General features: G+C 47.7%; 1 protein-coding gene across 2 annotated transcripts in view; it reads left to right on the top strand.

Annotated features, from left to right (window-relative positions):
- Window positions 1–21,641, top strand: part of WNT4 (Wnt family member 4) — a 223,444-nt gene that overhangs the window by 152,390 nt on the left and 49,413 nt on the right. For both annotated transcript variants that reach the window (XM_069610882.1, XM_069610883.1), the window contains exon 3: window positions 16,136–16,267. In XM_069610882.1, coding sequence (XP_069466983.1) covers window positions 16,136–16,267 — 132 coding nt within the window. The remainder of the gene's footprint in view (window positions 1–16,135; window positions 16,268–21,641) is intronic.

Raw genomic sequence — 21,641 nt, forward strand, 5'->3', positions numbered from 1 at the left:
CAATGTATCCTCTTGTTCATCATCAGCAATGAATTCCTCCACAAACATTTTTCCTCCACTATCAAATTGTATTCCCTACTGGTCTGCCACCTCATCTGTCACCTTCGAAAACCCTGTTTGTTCCTCTAATTCCTTCCCTCAATTTGCAAACTGCTCATTTACTTTCCTTGGTAATGTCCCAATTCAATGCTAAGTGATGCATTTCCTTCTTGTTTTTGAGCAAATTTGATGTTACGGCTAGACAAAGCTTTCTTTTGTATTTGCTCCCAAGTTTGACAACCTCCCTATTTGTGTAATGTCATTTCACTTATGTATATGAATAACTGGTATCAAACTCCTATGAGTAATGGGTGCATTTAAGAATCATCACCATCACAGCATCATGTGTGTTTGCTGTATTTTTTAAAGCATTGGCTCCGGTGTAAACGAATGGAGAATATGGCCAATGCAAGTGTAAAGGCCTCCTTTCCCCCTCCCAACGTGGCCACCTGCTGTCCCGCGTCACTAAAGCAAGGAAGGCATTCCATTCTCTCGCTTCACTATGCACGGCATTGTAACGATCCGAACGAGCACACGCAGAGCCGAATCCACGCGCAAGGCTGGAACAAAAGGTACGTTTAAATAAATGTCAAGATATTACTTTTGATATGCCGGACTCACGGCCGGAATTCTAATTAAGCAATATGCCCCTCGCGGCAGGGGCATTACTGAGTCAGGTAATGCCCCGGGGCCTTCCTTAAGGCCCCTGCTTCGCTCCGGCCTATAACTCTGGGCCCTGGGGCATTACCTGAGTCGGTAATGCCCCGCCGCTCGGGGCATATTGCTTAATTAATGTTACTACTGAGATAAAACACTGGATTCATTTGGCTGCTTTGTAGTCGATAAACCTCTCATTAAAAGTAATTATTTAATTTGTGTGTTTTTTGTGCAAGAACAACTTCATTAAATAAACAAAGAAATAGTTTCCTTTGAAGTAAAGTTTAGCATAATGTATAATGAAAAATACACGATCATAGGGTATTGTTGTTCTGCCTCCTACACTATTTAACGCTATTTGACTCTCATGTCTCATAGTGTGTGCCTCAAGATAGAGTCCATTAAAAATAATCCCATGAACACATACACGCAAATGCACAATTCCTGTTTGGCTGTTGTTATTGTGCAAACAGCAGTTTAAAAAACATGTCATAATTAACAGGCATGAAGACGTACATGTGAATTATTTTCCTTTGTAAATTATGAATTTTAAGAGCCTCATCATGAGTTGGGCGGTATCACAGCGGTATTACCGCCGGGATATCACCTAGGCTAATAGCATTACCGTCACGCGGTCCAGCGCTATTGGATCAAGGGTTGGGGGGTAATGGTATTCTCCATTCCCCATTGGGTCCATTGGACCCAGTAGGGCTTTTTTGGCACAATTAGCGTGCGCTATTAGCGCTGTGCCAATTGTGCCTGAAAATGGTTATTAAGTTGCGCATTTACCCCCAGATTATAGCTGGGAGGAAATGCTGCCAGACTTGTGATTGGGCGGACCTTTAAATGCAGCGGTAATAGCATTAGCGCTGCATTTAAGGGCTACCGCCCAACTCGTGATGAGGCACTTGACACTTGCATGACACTGAACACAACGCGCGGCAAGGGCCAGCTCAAAGAATAAAAAGGGGCGTGTCATGAAAAGTCCTCATTAAAGTAGGAAAATTAGGAAGAACATGGGCATGTGGAGGGAGACACTGTGAAAACAACAAACACGTCCCATCAAGCACTAAGTAAACCCTATTCACAGGGTTTGACTACAAAGGAGATCTATCACACTGCCACCCGTTGCAAAACACAAAAAGAACAAAAGTATAATGCAACCCCAATTAACATTCGGTTGCCACAATGCAGGATCCTGCATTGCAATCACTGATATTACTACATAGAAAGAGGAGGAGGAGGGCCAGATTCCTCCATCCACGAACAGCAATATTTGGGATGCCAGATGAGGAGGTACATGGAAGATACTGCTTCCCTCCCCATGTCATCAGAAACCTGGTCATGTAGTGGGAGAAATACCTGGTATCACCCACCATTTTCTCACAGGCTGTGACACCTCTGGTCAAATTGCTATCAGCCTTACACGTCATGGCTACTAGATCATTCCAGCAAACCAAAGACATAGCCATTGTTGGGGGGGTATATCGTAGCACACACAAACAAGGGGCCTCCACCAGATCTTGCACTGCATCCTAGCATTTGTGCATAGGCACATTCACATGCCACATGCACTGGGGACAAGGCAGCGAGTGTTCCAGGAATCCTATGCAGTTGCACACTTTTCCCAGGTCCTGGGAGCCATCGACTACACCCATGCACCGCTGCAACCCCCCAAAGACACTGAGCACATCTATCAAAACAGGAACATTGGCATTAATCAATGTACAGGTGATCTGTGATGCCAAGAGGCACATCATACATGTGAACGCCAATGACCCAGGATGCACACATGATAGCTACATCTTCCGGCATTCCCCATATACCAGTCCCTTGCATCGGGAACCTTTGGAAACAGCTGGCTAATGAGTGAGTATCAACTATCACAGACTCACAAGCAGCCACATGAAACACAGAAACACAAGAAATGACAATGCATGCTACTAATATCCATTTTGTCCTTTGCAAGCAACAGTGTCTACCCGCTGTTACCATTCCTGTTGACACTGATCAGAAATGCAGCATCACAGGTGAGGCGAGCTGCAATGCAACTCCCATAGCCACCAGGGGCACAGTAGAGCACACATTCGGAGTGCCCAAGTCAAGCTTCCGCTCCCTTGACCTCTCAGGTGGCGTATTGCTATATGCACCCCATGTAGTATGCGAACTCATTGTGGCATGTTGTGTCCTGCATAATATTGCCACACATTGTGGCATAGCAGTAGAGCTGCAGGAGGGCTTCCACCCTCATCTACAAGCACCAACCATTCCCTTAGCAGGCCAAAGGGCACAGGAACAGGACGACACACACACACACACAGGTAGTACAAGCCTACTTCACATGAATTGCAACCCCTGTGGAAAACGCACAGAAAAGCCACATCCCTGATGGCCTTCAATGATGCAATCAGGCTAATCCAGCTTGACCATAACTCCCTGCGAACAGGTGCCTTGGATTGGCAAACAGCGTGTGCCCAATTACATTAAAAATACAATGCTACCCCATCGACATAAAGTGCACAACCCACGGCCACAGTCATTTCAAATGGAAATAAAAAATGTCCATGTCACAGGCCCAACATTCCAAATATTGCAAAGCAAGCCCCTGGCACAATGTCTCCATCCCATGTGTTTCCCTGAGCCACATGCATCAAGTGCAACAAAAATGTCTCGCCTGACTGTCATCCTGATGATGGATCCCTCTGCACCATTGCTGCTCGTATTGCTCACCTCCACTCACCATCTGCCATGTACGTGTTCCTGCAATGTGGAGAATCAACAGCTGCCCACCCACACATTCCTCATGCATGTCTTTGATACCCTCAACATGTTCCTTGTCCTCTCATGAAGTGGCCCTCCAGATCTTCCAGAAAGCAATGTACCCACTCACAGAATGCACAACATAAAAAATGAAGTAAGGTTACAGATCCCTCACTATCAGCATTTCTTGATCACATCAATGGTAATACAGTAGCAATATAACACATGACACATGACACATGAGAAGACATTTAGGTCTCTGACACCCGCACTTCACGAGCAAGGCCCTGCATACATACTTCACACATCATCCACATACATACTTGTCACCTGGATCATCCTCTTACATGGATTGTGAGAATCAGGTGTGTTACATGTTCATTGGAGGCCCATTTCCAACTCTACCTCCTCAGGGGCATCCTCCCTTTGCTCACTTTCCCAGTGAAGCTCAATGTCACCAGAGCTCTGGTACTCTCCAGGCTGAACTACTGCAACAACCTCTTCCTTAATCTACCTTCTTCTATCCGCCCTCCTCCAGCTAATCCACAATAGAGCTGTGAGACTTATCCCTGCGTAAGCCCAGGTACTGTATCTCACAAGCACTAAAATCTCTCAACTGGCTCCCGGTTGCTGCAAGGATCACATTTAAATCCCTATGCATCATCCATAAGGCTGTCCGAGGCCAGGGACCATGCTATCTGCAAAGTGCTCTCACCAAATACTCTCCTTCCAGATCCCTCCGATCCTCCAGCTCCAACTCTCTGCTTGTCAAGCGCTTATCTAAGCAGAGAGTGCGCAGCTGTTCCCTCTCCTCAGCTGGCTCCCTTCTCTAGAACAGCCTCCCCTTTCCCGCCATCTTGAGCCGGATCTCCTCAAGTTTTGCAAACACCTCAAGACTTTCCTCTTTTCTTCCTCCTTCCCTCTCTCCCTCCCGTGCTAAACCCCACAATAGCTTTGATTGGTGGCCTGGGCTCTTATGTGTCCTTCTGGGCTCTAGCCATCTATCTGATTGCCCACAGCATCCACTCCCCCCTGCACTTGCCTTCGGGCACTACTCAGCCTCACAGGATAGCACTTATTGGACGGGCTGATGACCCGTCCTCCATCCAGTGGTCATGGCCTGGCACTTACCTGTTGCCTTGCAACTACCTCCTTGGCACTTCACCTCAGTGGGTCCTGTAGCACTTGCCCCTTCCCCCTGTCACTTCTCTCTCTCTGCACTTGCATGATCCAAATGTTCATAAGGCCTAGTAGGACCGCTTTCTTTCCTGTATTTTTGCATATTTCATTTGCCCTGTGGGAGCTTTGAAACACAATTTTCTTGACGTATAAGCGCCTTACAAATGCCCAATAAAATAAAATATAAAATCATGGACATCTGTGGACTCGGAATCAAAAGGCGCACTGGAAATATTTAGCATGATCCACGCCAAGCCTTTTCCCAGAAGAAAATGTGGAAAATGTGGAAATACCACACAAAAGAGGTCTACTCGAGCGGCTACTTGACATGACGAATGTCAGGAGATGGCATGCAGGGCTGACATGACAGGAGTGTAAATGTAAACCCACACAAAAAAGAAGCTAATGCATCAGCACTCACAAAAACATGTGCAAAGGAACATCCCGAAGAGAATGACTCCAAGCAGCAAGTTGTGGAGGTGCAACCAGTAACACAGACAGGCACACACACAACTATGTAGGACAACTCATATCTTCAGTGGCAGTGACCATCACACAATCATCACCCTATTTAATTATACATGCTCTACCCTATTTGTGCCACATCATGCCACTATTGGGCTGCATATGTCACCAGCCACGAAAATGCATGACAGTGCACAATCTTACCTGGCGGTATTGTGCAGTGGTGCTTTGAATCCCTCACCACCACCAGCTAACACTGGGCCTCCATATTGGTGCTAGGATGGTCCGTGACCAGAAGAGGGAATGGGGACCTGGGTGGAAATAGGCTGCTTAGGGTGTCCTCTCAGGGAGTGTGGGCACTGGATAAGGCAAGATACCTGAAATGACATTGGACATTTGTTAGGGCCAGCTACATGAGTCTGACATACTGCACATACACACATCAATGTTGAATGGAATGTTCACCTGCATGTGGGAGGCTGTAGCAGTCCACAAGACCACGTCTGTTGACTCCACTGAGCATGGCCACATGTCCAGTCCCCTGGCATGAGCAGTTGAGTCATTGCCTTCTAGAGCACTATGGCCCTGACGTGAGGATAAATAAAATACAGTCCACCTCGGATAGAGGAAAAGTAAATAAAAGGAAAATAGTCCATGCTTGCTCTATGGGCTCATGGAACCAGGGTGCATGAAGAAGAGGTGGGGTCGGCAAGAGGATAGAGGTGTGTGTGTGGACATGGCAATGGCATAACCTGAGTGGTTCAGTTGGAACCCCCATCCTATCCTATGGTGGTTCCAGGAATGGTGCACTCTGGCCACACATGGCCAAAGCCTGGTCCTCATTGTCTACAGCCCCTAGTGAGAGAGATACATGCATGTGTGACCCAATTGCAACAAGGTCCTGATGATGGCTATCACGAGTCAGTATGCATGCTGACCCTTGAGTTTGCCATAAGGTAGCCATCTCTTGGTGGTTGATGTCCCTTGTGGCCAATATCTCCTCATGCAGACATTAACTCAAGTTGTCTTAAGGAGGCCATTTCTTGCCACTGGACGTCCCTTGAGGCGAAAAACGCATCATACAGGGATAGCCTCAAAGCAAAGCCTTCCTTGTGAGTCACCTGCCTCTGATGTAGCATATCCACCTTCCTCTCCTGCCGCATTAGGCGTAAATCCACAGTTTGTGCAGCATTTGAGGAGATGGCTTTTTCACCAGGTGATGGATGTTCCTGGCCATCTCTTGCAGGACCTTTTTCCTGTTGAGCACATGCATGCAGCACCTCCTCCTCCCACTACAACTGTCCGGCAGACACACGTCCACCACATGTGCGTGGCCTACCAAGCCGGAAGTTGAAGCCTGGGTATGTAGCAGTGAGTGCCGAGTCATAGGCTGGCAGTCTACAACCCTCCTAATGACATTAACTGCTACTGCTGCTGCATCTATGATAGTAGAAGGCAATGTTACAGACAAAGAAGCCACCATAGATGCTGGCCTCTCCACTGCCAGGCCCCAGGTCTCCTGGCCCCCCTCCTCAAACTCAATGGCCTCAATGAACTCAAGGAGCTCGATGGCATCCGAACTACTCAGTGGTGGACCCTCCACCAGGTCCCTTATTATGCCTTCCATATCAGATTTGACAGCATCATCGGAAGATGAGGCGGCAGGCCTGCTGATGATGGCCTGCAGCACAAGGGGATTCTCACCAGGAACGACACACCAGGCTGCACTGCTGGATGGTTGTGCCTCATCCACCACATCCTCTTTCCCGGTGCCCTCATCTACACAAAGTCAGACAGAAATATTCAGAGGCCTACCTATCCAGTGGAACATGCATATGTGAATTCAAACGTAGAATAAACATCACTCATCAAACATATTTTCGCTAACCATTGCAACATCTGTCTGGAACACACACTCATGCAACCTCTTACTTACATTGTCGCTCATCCATGTCCACTGGCCGCCAGTGAATGGATAACTCTGAGATCATCCACTGCTTATTGTTGTTCCATGTGAGTCAGCATTTGTGTTCACAATGCACTATCCACAAGCACAACACTGTGAGTGTTTTAAATGACATGAGTCTTTCAGGCCATTGCCACATATATACCGTTGATTCTAAAGAATCTTATATACAGTAATGTGTGCTGTAAGATCAATGTCAACCGCAAACATAGTTCAAGCATCCACCTTCTAGGTTGCACAACAAGTAATGGAATTGTCCATGGATGCATTTCTGTAGTACTCATGGATGCTTGAGAAGGACCACGACTAATTGTACTACAACATGTGATAACATATCATGTGTTCAGGAAAGTATACATATCATGCACAGATGGCACTCACCTGATGTGGCTGCATAGGTGTCCATGCCTCCCACACCAACCTCCTGCTCACTGCTGATGAGGCCATTGGCAATCTCTTCAAATGGAGTCAGTTCATCAATATCTGGTGGTCCAACTCCAGTAGGCTGGGCAGACATTGCTGCCAAGCTTCTCCTCCTCATGAGGTCAGCCATCCTCCTGTGTACCTCTTCCTCTGTACACCTCTCCACCCCACAGGCATTGATGAGATCTGTGACCTCCTGCCACATCCTTCACTGTTGGGTCACAGGAAGGGTACTGCCATCCCAAGGGTACAGGTCAACATGGTGTTTGTCGATGAATCAGTGAGGATTGCTATGTCCTCACCTGTAAAATTCCTCTTCCTGGGGGGGCCCCTTCTCCTTAAACTGTGCCTCTTTACGGTGTGCTCCTGTGCCTGTTATGCAGGCTGGCACCTCTTTGCCCTAGTGGAACCTGATGGTACTGGTGCACCAGTAGGCTCACCACCACGTTTGCAGGTGGAGCCTTCTTCTGCCCTTGTCCCCTTCCTCTTTGTAGAACCCTTCCACTCATGGTGCAATGGGATGGTTGAGTTATCACCAAGAAAAAATATAAGACTAGTTTACAGCAAGGTACGCCCTAAACATCGTCCCCTCTGTGCATGCCACGGAAGATATATGTATGTTGGAGTCTCTTGTGAGCACGTCATAAACAGAGTTACACGTGTATGCACGCTGTGTGCAGTGTGGAATTTACGCGCATAGGGCTCTTCCTCTGATTTTGTCACTGCTATCTCGTGCATGAAGTGGAGATACCTGTGCCTTGCCGTTACTCCTGCCTTGTGCCATATCTTGCCTCCTCCAGCCTCCAAACCTCTACATCTCCTGCTGCCTGGTAGTGTCTCACTGGCTGCTGAGCACTAAATAGCAAGGCCTTGCAATGCCTGGTATTGCCCCATAGCTTGTTCTTCTGTGGCTCTCCTGTCAGGTTCTGTGACCACCTCATCTGCCATATAAGAACTTCCACACCTCTATACCACCACCAGAGCTCCGCAGTATGCGTGGACAAGGCCCAGCTTCATCCCACCAGCCTCAGGTGCACCATATCAGCAACATTGGCCAGCATCCCCGGGGCGAGGCTGAGGGCTGCCAACTTCTCTGCTGCAGAAGTTGGCTTTCCCGGATGAACAGGGCCTGGCCCATTATGATGGCCTCTTCATTCCGCATAAGCAGCTTGGGACATGTGGCCGTCAGAAGATCTGGGTGGACATAACGGCTGCCATCAATGTGGAGGGGGTAGCAGTCCATACATCGGTAAATGCAAAGAAGCACTGGGACAACCTTAGGATCTGGGGCAAGGGGAATGTGGCCCTTAAAGCAGGTGCATCCATGGATGTGCACTCTGCAGGCCGCCCTCAGGTGTCACCCCTTCACCTCCAGATCCTAGAGAGGATCAACCCAGCGGTCCGTGCCCAGCTTTCTGACCTGCTGGCATGTATCCAAGCTGCTGGTGAGTACTCAAAGGGTGAACATTTCATCCAGATTTAGTATGTCCGTATTGCCTAAGCATGAATTGAGCAGGTTACTGCTTTTCACAGAATGTGTGTTGCACAATCCTTAACTGGCATGCAGCCTCATGCTGATGCTGCAAGTATGTAATGGCACAGAAGTGTGAAGTGGACAGGTGTAGGAATGAGCTCACTCAGCTTTTGGTGATAAATTATGCTTGTGTGCATGCAATGTGAGATGCTGACCGCAAGGCCTCTGACAGGAACAGGTGCCAGATTGAGATGTTGAAGGCATGTGAGGTTCATTTATGCAGCTTCTTTATAGGTTGCTTAATTGTTATGATGATTGCATCATCTCTACTCAGCAGCTGAGTGACACATGTGCATCGATTTGTGGTCATGGAAATTCAGTGCAGTTGACTATCCAGATATATATTGGGACCTCTGAAGCCACTGAATGAGTGGGCATGTGTGGTATGTCATCATGACATTTGTTTGTGTTGGGAGCAAGAGCATTTCTGCGGGATCCTCAGCAACTGGTGCATGTGGTTGGATAATGATGTGCCTATGGTGCTACAGACACATGGAGCCAGGTGCCCTTTCAATGGCCCTGCCTGCGTGATACACTTGTGTCACGGCTTCATTGTTATTGTGATGAGAAATTAGTTGTTGTCATGTGTATGTGGCCAGACATCAATGTGATATGTACATGTCTCTTCATTATGACTTGTCATTTTGCTTTCAGTTGTGAGACTGGATTCTTTCTGATTTCCGAGCATGGACATGTGCGTGTGAAGCAGTTGCTTGTTGACTAATGCAGACAGCTTTCTAATGATACAATTGAAGCGAGAAGATATGCATTGGCACTTATGATTGATTCCTACGTTCTTTGTTCCCCTTTCCACAGTTGCAGCAGCTGCAAAAGAGGGTATGAGCTGTGCTGTGGAGCTGCATTCCAGGGGCAAGGCCCCCAGGCGCAGGTGGAGACCCTAAGCACACCCAGTTGTATCCACCTCCTCTGAGGCTATGTGTCTGCAGGTGCGACCCATTCAGATGGTAATGCTGCTGAGGAGCTGTCCTAGGATCCCATCGTCATTGTCATGGTGGGCACCTCAGCAGCAGAGGGACAGGGTGGTGGAGGTGATTTTACCACACAGGGTTCCGAAGGCACAGAGACCTCATTGGAGTCTGGGTTGATGGAGGAGGAGAAGGAAGAGGGGGCCATTGTGGGCCTGCCCATGGTCATGTGGGAGTACCTAGGGAATGTGCAGGCTGCACACCTGACCCTGAGACAGGAGGCTGTACAGTCCATCATGGAGGGGTAAGCACAACCCCCTGTCCAGGGACCATCTGCTACAGCAGTTCACACCTTCACTGATGCCTCAACCCAAACAGAGCCTGCAGGATTGACTGCTGCCACTGCTGGTGGGTGTCTTGCAGCGACAGGCGTCTCTCTGTGATGCTATGTGTGGAACTCATGAGCTGCTCGTACAGCACCACAGGCATATGGGCCACCTCTCGTGCCAACTGGCAACAGCACTGCTTTTTGGTGGCATCTATGGACAGGCCACTGCAATGGCCCCCTCTTCTTCCTCCCCACCATGGCTTCCTGTGCCTCTGTCCCATCATTGGCCAGTCTGCATATGCCTGTGTACCTGCTGGAGGTTGACATCTGTACCTTGGCAGATTAGGTGGTCACTCAGCCTTCCTAGGAGGCCACAGGGGAACAGGCTGTGGTGGAAGACCAGGCAATTGATGGCAGTGCAGTTGCTGTACTCCCCCCTGATGCAGTCATCCAGTTGGAAGGAGTACGAGTACCTGTGCCACAGACACCTTGCCAGGCAGCAGGAGATGTTGGTGAGGAGGCAAATCCTGGATGACATTGCGAGCAGGAGGAGGCAAGGAGATGTGCACATGTTGCAAGTGAGGCAGGAGGTCTGACTGTGCCTGCAGGCACTGGTGTCCTCACAGGTGAGGCAGTAGGGCAAAGAGAGGCAAAGGGCACATGAGGCAGTAATTGTGCAGGTTGTCATCCTTGAGGATTCTTGCAAGACAGCGGAGGAGATTGAGTCTATGATAAGCGAGGGCCTGCAAGCCCTCCAGGAAACAACAGAGGCCCACCTGCAAGAGGCAGATGTGGATGGGGAATCAGCCTTGGCTGAGGCATTGACCGAGATTAGCATGGACTAGCCTGCTGACTCGTTTGTATAGTTCAGTAGTTGCAGGTTTCCTTTTGTTTATTTATTTTTTCAAGGGCTTTTATTTTGTTTCCATAATTGTACATAGTTTGCCATTAATACATTTATATTTTATTTTTCAGCACCACCGTTTGCTGTCTGTTTGTGCCATGTGCAGAATATCTTGGCTAGCTGGTGTATGCGCGCTTTTGTGCTTCTTTGTCCATATGCACCTTTTGTTTGAACATGATCTCCAACTAAGTATGTCTTATGGCTGTCATGTTGGTTTAGGGAACACTCTGTGGGTCATAGTTTCTGGGGACATGTGTGCATGCTTCAGGTAAGGGTGATGTTTACTATGATGCCTTCATGGACAATGTACTTATGTGGATAGTGGTAGATATGTAGATATGAGGATATGACATGTTTGGAGTTGCACATGCTTTACGTCTTTGTCATACTCATCTGTTGCTTGGCTACCTCCTTGCTTTGCAGTACAGGCATGTTGGTAATTAATGTACATTGTGTGCATGGGTGTGTCAAACATGTGTGCTGTGGTTGGCTTGGGGCTTCCTTTGTAAATGTTTTCATGAGTGTTGAGTCATGTTGGGGGTCGTTTGAGGTAGGCATGGTGGCATTACTTTCATTGACTTGTCTATATGGCCATGTGGACATGAGTTTCACAAGTAGGGAAGGGATCAGCGCAAGGGTGGGGGTAGCAAGGTATGTTGCCTGATGCCATTCCTTGTTCATGGGCATTGCATGTTTGCTGTCGGTGTATCAGTGTTGGTTGCGTATGTTTTGCATTGTGTATATGCTGGTGGGGAGACGGATGGGTACTCATTGGTTTCAGTGTCTGACCAGATGTTCCACAGAGCAGAGATATTTGAAGTATCTAGTGACAGCTCATTCACCTCTGTTCATTCACTTCTCCAGATTTCAGATTCTTGTACGTTGCGTGACTTTATGCTACCACAGCTGTTTAGGTGGCCCTTTGGCAGTTGCTTGTCCATCTGGATGTGCTCACACATCCAAAATAGGTATAGCTTATTGGCATTGAGGATAACAAGAAGATATGTGGTCACACTCTGATTCACGGGGCTGCACACCTCACATGTGGACTATGTCACCTGAACATCAAGGGACCAAAGTATAGCTGCAGTGACAATATAGCTGGCTGTTGTGCAGCTGAGTGTGCTCCAAAGCCATGGAAGAGACGACGATCCTGGATTCTCCACCACTGCTTCCAAGTATTCATGTTGGAAGAGAATGTCTGCCAGGTGTAGTTCATGGGGGGACACAGACCAGAGGAGTTGAGGAAGGGAAGTGCTCCCCAGTGAACTGGGCCATGGGTGTTCAAGATGCATAGTTGGCAAGTGTTGTTGCTCTTACAGTGATTGTAAGGCTACCACCACCATCGTACTGAACAAGGCCCACAAGCCTGTATGTCACCTTGGAGGCAGAGTGAATGGGTGTGGATATCCATTAATGTTGGGTATTTGACTGTACCCTTTTAACAACAGATCATGAGTGTGTGCCAGCATACAGTTTTGTCTGTTCAGCAGCAAACAGGATTTGTACATCTGTGGGAGTCTGATGGTTGTGTCCCTACGTGCAAAGGGCATGGGGGGAAACCCAGTCATCTGTTTATTTGGGTGCAATATTGTGATGTAGCACCCTGTTGTGGTAAGTACTGTGTGAGAGAGGAGTGAGTGTCGAGTGAAGCAGATTTGGGGTGCAGATTAGTGAAGATACTGCGACAAGGGTGGACTTATGTGTGCTGCCTTAATGGGGATACTGGGGGTACAGGGGTGAGGATCTGGTTGCACAACAGGAGTGGAAGTAATGGTGATTGCTGGTAAGTAATTCTTGATTACTTATTTCCCATGCATCTGGCACAAAAGTTAGTCCACAGCTCCATGTTGTGTTTGCCATGGGGGTGCGTTGTGGGCGTGCCGGGGCTACTCATTGTTCTTTGCACTGCAGGTTTCTGGGCGCTTTTGATTCCATTCATTGGCTCCAGCACAGTACATTTGGTTGGTGCAATGTTCTTGCTCATGCTAACTACTTAGCACTGATTTTGTTTGTAAATTAGGCTTCATGTGTGCTGTGGACTATCAAAAACAACTATTGAATCCCTTAATTATTTGATCAGTACTGAAGGGTAACCATTGTTGGTAAGCAAAACAATGAGCAACCATCCCCTTATTTCAATCAGCTATACCCATGAAGTGATTGGAAACAAAACCATTCGGTGCACTTGGAGGTCCATTGTTCCATTGTTATCTGGGAGCTGTGAAAAACAGCTCCATTCTAAAGATAAAGCATGCTTTAAAATAACTTTAAAACGAATAAAACATGTTCACCTATTACCTGAGACTAACATAAACTACTGTTCCCTATATTACTATAGACCAACAAATAGTATACTATTGTATGGAACTTCCTTCTTTCACTAAACATTGTTTTCTGTTTGAAAGAACCACATCCTTTGCATGCCCGGTTATACCATATTAATCCAATTGATATATAATTATGGGCAATGTCCATCATGGTCCAAACATTGAGTTTTTGATTTCTGGCAACATTAAAAAGCCACTTTGCTTTTGACCTCACGGTTTATTGTTGTTTCACCAAAATCACTTGGTGGCATTCTAGTTGTGTGGGACACTGACAACTCTGGGAAGATTATGTCCAGCCAGTAGCCTATGAGGTATCTCACATGTAAGGTAGCTCATAAACCTTTTCCTTAGTTCTGTGTGTTTAGTACAAGACAAGACAAAGTGCATCAAATCATCAACTGGTCACAATTCTCAAACACAAAATGCGTCCCCTTCACACCCTTGTCCAATTCCTGTTTGTATTACAAATCCATGAAACATTCAGACACAGGGCAGAAGTTAATCTCCTCAGACTCTGGTATTGCATGTTCATAGGATATGTCTGTCCACTGAATCAAAAAAACAGTCACAGATCCAGAATTGCCACATAAAAGGCCACATATTACAACCCCCCAAAGCCTCTGCTGTACCTATCAACCCTACAGCAATGTGGCGCAGTGATCAATGGTTGCAAACCCAGAGTAAAATCCTGCATGATTATTTGGCAACATCGTATCATTGTTATCCCACTCCCTTAATCAATTTGCTAGACAGCTCGTGAAAAATCCTAACCAAATTATTCAAACGGCGCAATTGGCCTAGATCATTAGCAATCACAGGGCACCTGCTTTTTTAATATTGGAATGATAATCCCTAGAGTGGGCAGGGTTCATTTCTGGAAAATGGCCTTGATGACATGTGTCACGATCACAGCCCGCCATTCCTGAGATGATACAATCATGTCAGACATTGTGATCTGGATCACAAGCTTTTCCTCTTTTAAGTGCCCTGCGCCTTTCCAGTATTCCTGCATACAATGGCAGAGCTACTATAAAGGATCCTTCGGGCCAAGCAACTTTTTGTAACTTCAGCATCATACAAAAGTCCCACAAAGTGTTCAACCCACTCCTGAAATTGTTCACATACCTAGAGTAATCCCATGCTCCTCTAGCTTCCATCCTCCAGATTAATTGCAGGTCTTGTCTGTTGACTGCGTTCAGGAGCCTTTTTTTTCGTTTTCTGAAAGCTTTTACAGATTTTTTTACGTTCGCCTTTCCTTCAATACATTTCTGCAAGAAAGGCTACTGTGAAGTTCATATTTCTCTCTGTGGCATTCCCCCTCGCACCTGGCTTCATGATCTCTGCTGTTTTCTACGTTTAGGTTCTCTAATAGTTTAGTGGGTTCCACGGCCAATAGTCCAGAAAGCTCTTTATATTTCATGAGCAGTTCCAGACCTATTGTGGCCGTGTTACAATGTTCAATATTCTTTTTAAACCCTTTTCCTTGGAATTGATGCAACACTATTGCCATACACTCCTATCCAGTAAATTATACAGCAGTGAGATGTAGCATCTTGGTTCTCCAAAAAAAGAATACTCTACTTTTTGCCTGCCCTAACTTTACTCATACTTACAATGCAACTCAGCAGATAATGATCACTCTCCAAGCAGTCATTAACTTTGAAACCAACACAATAATGAATATTAAAAATGACAATTTAAGTATGGTCCATATTATTATTAAATCATGTGGATGATTGTTACTACTGTGTAACTAGGATACTGTATCGTGTGTGTTTATAGATTGTTCTCGGTATCACCAGCAGCAATTATTTTCTAACGTGTGTTAAGTACGAATACTACACTTAAATATGGAATGCCTTTGTAGAGTATAACACAGCTTTCCTTTTAATTTTGAAACCTAACATATTATCCTATTCATAGAGGTTAATACCTTATTGGAATAGATCAATCGTGTAACTCTTGGTTGTGTGATTTGTCAAGATCAGTGGCTTCTTTGGATGTATTCCTTTACAAGGTCAAAAGGGCATTATGGGAACTAGATTGGAAAATACCAAGAGAAAGTAATATGAAATGTGCTGAATTTCAGGAAACAGCCTATTTATTAAAGGCTGTTGCTCTCCCTGAGCCATATGTTAAAAAGGTCCTCTGTCTCCTATGGGGAACCACGTTCTTAAGGTTCCGTATGAATCTCCTGCCGACTGAAGTCGTGGGAGCTAGAACTGATATCAACAGAAATGTCAAAATGTGTAGGCTCTATGGATATACTGACTCTATTGAGATGCTGAAACATCTTTTATTGCATTGTCCTAAAACGTTTGTAAATAGATGTAAACATTTTAATCATTTTTCGGCGGGTCAGAGATTGATATCTGTGGATTAATTTTGGATTTCAAATTTTAAAGGGAGAACAGATTTCGTTAAATTTAGCAAAACTGACATGTATGGACGACGTTTTAAGTTTTAATATTATATGTATAACTTGTAAGGTTTTGTTTGAAACCAGAACACAAATAAAAAAAAGGAATTTAAAAACGAAATCAAAATATTAATTTCCAAATGGAAGGTGTGTCTGAACATGGAAGTAAGGGACTGGCACCAAAATCTGTTTTCTGTCATTGCAGGGACCCGGGAGGCTGGGTTTGTGTACGCCATATCCTCGGCTGGTGTTGCATTTGCAGTGACCCGTGCTTGCAGCAGTGGTGAGCTGGACAAGTGTGGCTGTGACAGGACGGTGCATGGGGTTAGCCCCCAGGGTAAGTAATCTAAGGCTGCTATCCACTGTTATTTTGATAAAGTGAATAGGGTGGTTAGACTTCCTCTCGCCTTACGTTGAGTGATCGTGTACCACATGGTGATCGGGCAGAGATTTAAATCATCAGTAACTAATATAAAGCTATTGGTTATGAGATTAGTATGAAAAAATTAGATTAATATTTGGCAAAATCGCCCTAAATCACGTGAATTAAAAAAACCCTTAATAAACAGCGAGAGCAAAAGAGAAGATATTATCGGAGAGGGTGTGGAAAGGGGAAAATGGAAGAGAGAATAAGGAAACACATTAGAAAAAGTGGGAGTAGGTGTAAAAAAATGTTTTTTTTTAAATGCGGCTTCAAAATAAAAAAATGAAATCTCAATTTCCTGATTGGTACAAATTACATAGATCCAAATAAATACTTATGTAGCCAGTTTATTGTGTGAAAATGGATCACTCACTGAGGGCCCCACAATAAACGTAAATGTTGCAACTCATGCTGCGCCGGCGCGCTCCAGGTCAGTTGCACTGCATCAGCCCTGCACGCACAAGGAATCATGGTGTTCCTGGTATAGCATAAAAAGCATGTGTCGAATGCATGTGGAAAACGTTTGCGCATGCTTTTTTACTCTACAGAAAATGTTCATTGATTGGTTTGGCGGAGAGGGGCCAAGGAACGGAATTGACATTTCCCCCACCCCATCCTCTCTGCCATGCAAATCCGCATGCAATTATACCAATATGACATTTTAATGCTGGCGCAAATGCACTGGACTACTTTGGAATCCAACTGCCTTTTACACCAGCGAAAAGTGGGTGGAATCCGTTGTAAATGCTGCCTGCTATACGTAAGTAGTGTTTACAGAATGTACACTACAAAGTGCAAAAAGAAGATGCAAGGGCAATTTCACCTGAGTTTGTCTTTGTATGAGCTCCATAGTGCAAATGATGAAAATTGCATGGAGGGGGCTTGATTGCACTTTAATGAAAATCTAAAAGTGCCCTATTGCATGTAACGCAGAGTTGCCACATGAGCTTCTGACTTTAGACCAGCATGGGCTTTTTAGGGTGGTTTTGTGCAGCGCAAGGCTGATGTTATAATCGGAAATAGAGCATGCCTTGCACTGTTTGCCACTGAGAAAGCTGCGCTAACAGCGCAACAGGTGAACAAGAGTGCTGCCCGTTGATGGCAAATATGGAAACCTGAACAAAGCCTGAACTGTGTATTGCTACCCAGTAAGCCCAAATTCACTCCTAATGGAACCTAAGTTCCAATGTTCATTGGTTGCCACACATATAGACTTTGGCCCATAAGGGCATGTACTTGCACAGGCAAGTTCCTAAATTCTTTTTCTAAATTAGAATGAGTATTTCATACAGTTTTTAGCAAAACATTCAATAAACATTATGTATTCCAATAGACCAAGTATACAAAGTATACACATCAGTATTCAACTTATTTAGAGAGTTAGTTTTTAATTTTCCAACATTGAACAACATCAAACTACCAAAGAAGTCGATATATTCTTCAGGTACAGTATATCATGTCTATTTACAAAATATAAACAATGCAAAATGAGCGTATCAGTGAATACAAAATTATTTTAGTGTTTACAAGACTTATTAGAGACATCTGTCTCGTGAAGTGGTCAACTCCCTCCAGGGAAGCCCTTTGTTTATTTTACAAATGACCAATGCGTTTCGGATCATAGATCCATCTTCAGGTCATGGCTTTTAGTAAAGCGAAGCTGAATAGCGGGGAAAAAAGGCAAAAGCCACTGATCTCTCCCAGGGCACTGGTGAGGTCCAAGTTTTGACCTAACAATGATATGGGGAAAAAGTAGACATGGTAAGTGCCTGCTAATCGCTGTACAAGTAACTCAGTACAGCGTAGCGTGATTCAAGTAGCACCAATACACTCACCCAGTCTTCTGATAGTTATCTCTGGAGACTGGGAAGCGGCAAAGCACGGTCGGTAAAACCCTTGAAAAAGTAAGTACACTCAATATTTTGTTTAAAGTAATCCCTCAGGGGGAAAACTTAAGTCACCCTGAGTCGGTCAATTAACCCTTTCCCACGTTGTGTGATATTCGCTGGCCGCGAGGCAAAGGACAATTGTCCGATATACGTTTGGTCATCAGTGAGTGGAGTGGTACAGGACCGTTACAGTAAGTATGCTTCCCCATCATCTAGAACGCAAATTCAGTGACTACATATTACCCGCTGTGAAACGAACTGCTAGTCACAGACGGGACACTGACCTGGTAACAGAGCTTCTTCTGGCGCACCGACCGCTGCAGAGAGCGCGGCGCGACTGAGGAAAGCATTCTATGTTGTCCCGGCAACCCCACGCATGCGCATAGGGGGGCTGGGCGGTGGCCATCTTTGTATGGGCACTACGCCGAAGCGTTGTTGTCCTGGAGACCAAAATGGCAATCCAGTGTAAACAAGCATATCGCTTGTGATGTATGTATGCCGTTTGTCTATATCAGCGCCGGCAGGGCTGCAAGATACCCGTGACAATACAAGCTCAAAAGGTATTGTGTGAGAGTGTACAGTAAAGATAATAGTTGTGTGGGCTGCGCATGGGGGCACGACCGCGGTTCGACAGAATCCTCGGGGTGCCCCCATGATGCACCATTCTCCAGCATGGGGTCTGGCATGGATTCACATGCTCATGAATATTCCCCGTCGTCAGGCTGGGAATCCTCGGTAAAGAAAAAACCAGTATCAGTTTCGTTTCTGATCTGTCTTTCGTAGTAATAACCAATCACTGGTCTCTGCGTCATACTGACCACAGCCAATGACTGCCCTCTACCTAAGCACCGCCTCTGGCAGCCATCTTCAGATTTTTACCGCACGTTCATGTGTTGGGATCCTCGTGCTATTGCTCTCGAGCGTTAGTGCTATTTTTCGCACTTTTTCACAAAAAACTTCGATTCTTTCGGTCAAAAGAGCCTCAAGCTCCACCGATCCTACATCCGATCAACGGGGACCCGTGTCGGATTCATCTGTGCCCCTCAAGGGTGAAGATTTCGTCGAGCTACACTTCGGAGGACTCCAGAAGCTTCTCAGGCCCGGTCTCGGAGATGGCCCAGGAGAAGGGAAGCTCGACGCCCGGAAAGCTGTTCAGGGTCTGCCCTGGATGCCAGCTGCAGAACGTCTTCAAGGAGGACGAACACTCTTTCTGCCTTTACTGCCTTCATGAGGACAAGACGCACGTGGAGAAGGACTGTGCGTTTTGCGGCAACATGTCGGAACGGACCATGAAGGACCGCCATCAACGTCTCGCCAACTGGCTGGAGGGTAAGAGCCCGTCTGGCGAGAAGAAGAAGAAATCCGAGCGGTCTTCTAAGACCTTTGAGGGCGCCCCGGCGACGGGGGCCCAACATAAGGCCAAGCACCGCGAGTCCGCTGGCACCGGGAGCGCCGAACGGTCGGGCTCTACGGGCGCAAGGCAGGGCGCACCCTCCCCGGCACCATCAACCACGAGCCAACGCTCTGGGTCGGGTAAGAGGAAGGCCGAGCACCCGGCGAAGCTCCTGGAGAGGCCCCGGTCGAGCTCTAAGGCAGAGGAGGAGCGTGGCAGTGCCCCCTCCCTCAAGGATAAGGCGGTGAGCGCACCTAAGGTGGTGAAGGCCTTGATCCATCCGACCAAGCCCTCTATCGAAACGGTCGCGGCGGCCCTGGCTCAGCCTGTGGTGGCTACACCAGTGGTGGCGACCTCAGGGCCCAGAATCTCCCTGCCTCCGCGGAGGGAGTCTTCCTTTGTGCCCATCGATAGGACCCCCGTGAAACCCTCCGTGGGGAAGAAGAAGGGGGGGCAGGGCGTCGTCGTAGATTCGGCCTCAACCTCAGAAGAGGAGCTGATCGAGGTCTTAAGCCACGTGGAAGAAGGCCAGCCCGTCGGAATGGACCCCGACGCAGGTGACGACGACGACATCGTCGAGGATACCGACGGGGCCCCTGCTCGCCCGTCGGATTCCCCTCTGCCAGCGCCGCAAGACAACTCGGCGGCCATTTTGTTGGCCATACAGTCCTTATGCTCCGAGATAAGGACGAGGCTACCGTTACCGACGGAGGAACCTCTCCCGTCGGGGGATCCAGAACCGGGACCTTCTGGTGTTCCCCCCACCAAGAAAAGAAGGATCCATCCACCACCTCCTTTTCAACCGTCGCGCCCCGTCCAGCCCTCCTCCCCGTCCACCCGAGGGGATGATACGGGGACTGACACGGCAGCGACGGGTACGGACGACGAGGCATACGACGAGGATTTTCCGTCGTCGCCTCCCACCAGGGCTTCTCCGCCCGACGAGATCGGTTCTTTCCACTCCATGATCTCCAGGGCTTCCGAGCTTTTCCAACTCTGCCCTGAGGAGAAGAAAAAGGAAGGCTTCCTTTATCAGCGGCGCGAGGCCAAGAGGAAGACGGTCCTCGCAGTGCCTCTGTTGGACGACATTTGGGATGAGGGCCTTTCCCTCCTCAAGAACCCTTCCACGACGCCAGCTAGAAGAGACCGGTACGAGAAAAAGTACCGGGTCCCGGACACGGCCCCCCTATGCCTCCGGGCGCAGCCTACCCCGGACTCCGTCGTCTCCGCGGCAGCCAGGAAGAAAGCGGGGGGGGTGCGGCCTCCACATCAACTTCCCCGCCGGACGGCGAGGGAAAGAAATTGGATGCTATGGGACGTAGAGTCATCTCGTCGGCAGCGACGACGATTAAGGCGGCCAACGCCTTGGCTATCGTGGCCCGCTACGACAGGGAGCTCTGGTACAAGATAGCTCCCCTGCTGGATTTTCTGCCGGACGACAAGAGGGCGGAGGCCCTTGAGATCCTGCAGGAAGGTGAGGTGGCGTCGGACCACGCCATCACCGTGGCGACGGACATCGCCGACACTGGGTTCCGCCAGCTGGGCAACGGCGTTTGCCTTCGACGTCGTGGATGGCTCAAAGCTACAGACTTTCGGCAGGACGTCCAGACCAGAGTCCTGGACATGCCCTTCGACGGGAACAACCTGTTTGGGAAGACAGTGGACGATTCCCTTCAGGCCATCAAGGCGGATACTGAGACGGCCAGGGCCCTTGGAGTCCTGCAGCAACAACGAACGCCCTTTCGGAGCGGCGGAGGCAAGGGCGCCTCCAAAGGTTCCGGCGGCGGTTTCGCTTCCTACCGTCAAGCGGCCCGCTCGTCGTCGCAAGAGGCCTACAGAGGACGAGGCAAGTCTAGCGGACCCCGCCGTCGTCGCCAAGGAGGTCAAGGCGGCAAGGCCGCGTCCAAGCAGGATTGAACCGGCCGTGGGGTCGGGCCCCCACCGAAGCACCCCGGTGGGAGGCCGGCTGGCGGGCTTCGTCAGCGTGTGGGAGTCCATCTCCACC

Source organism: Ambystoma mexicanum, chromosome 8, assembly GCF_040938575.1.
Source record: "Ambystoma mexicanum isolate Mex_15411 chromosome 8, UKY_AmexF1_1, whole genome shotgun sequence".
NCBI classification, from domain to species: Eukaryota; Metazoa; Chordata; class Amphibia; order Caudata; family Ambystomatidae; genus Ambystoma; species Ambystoma mexicanum.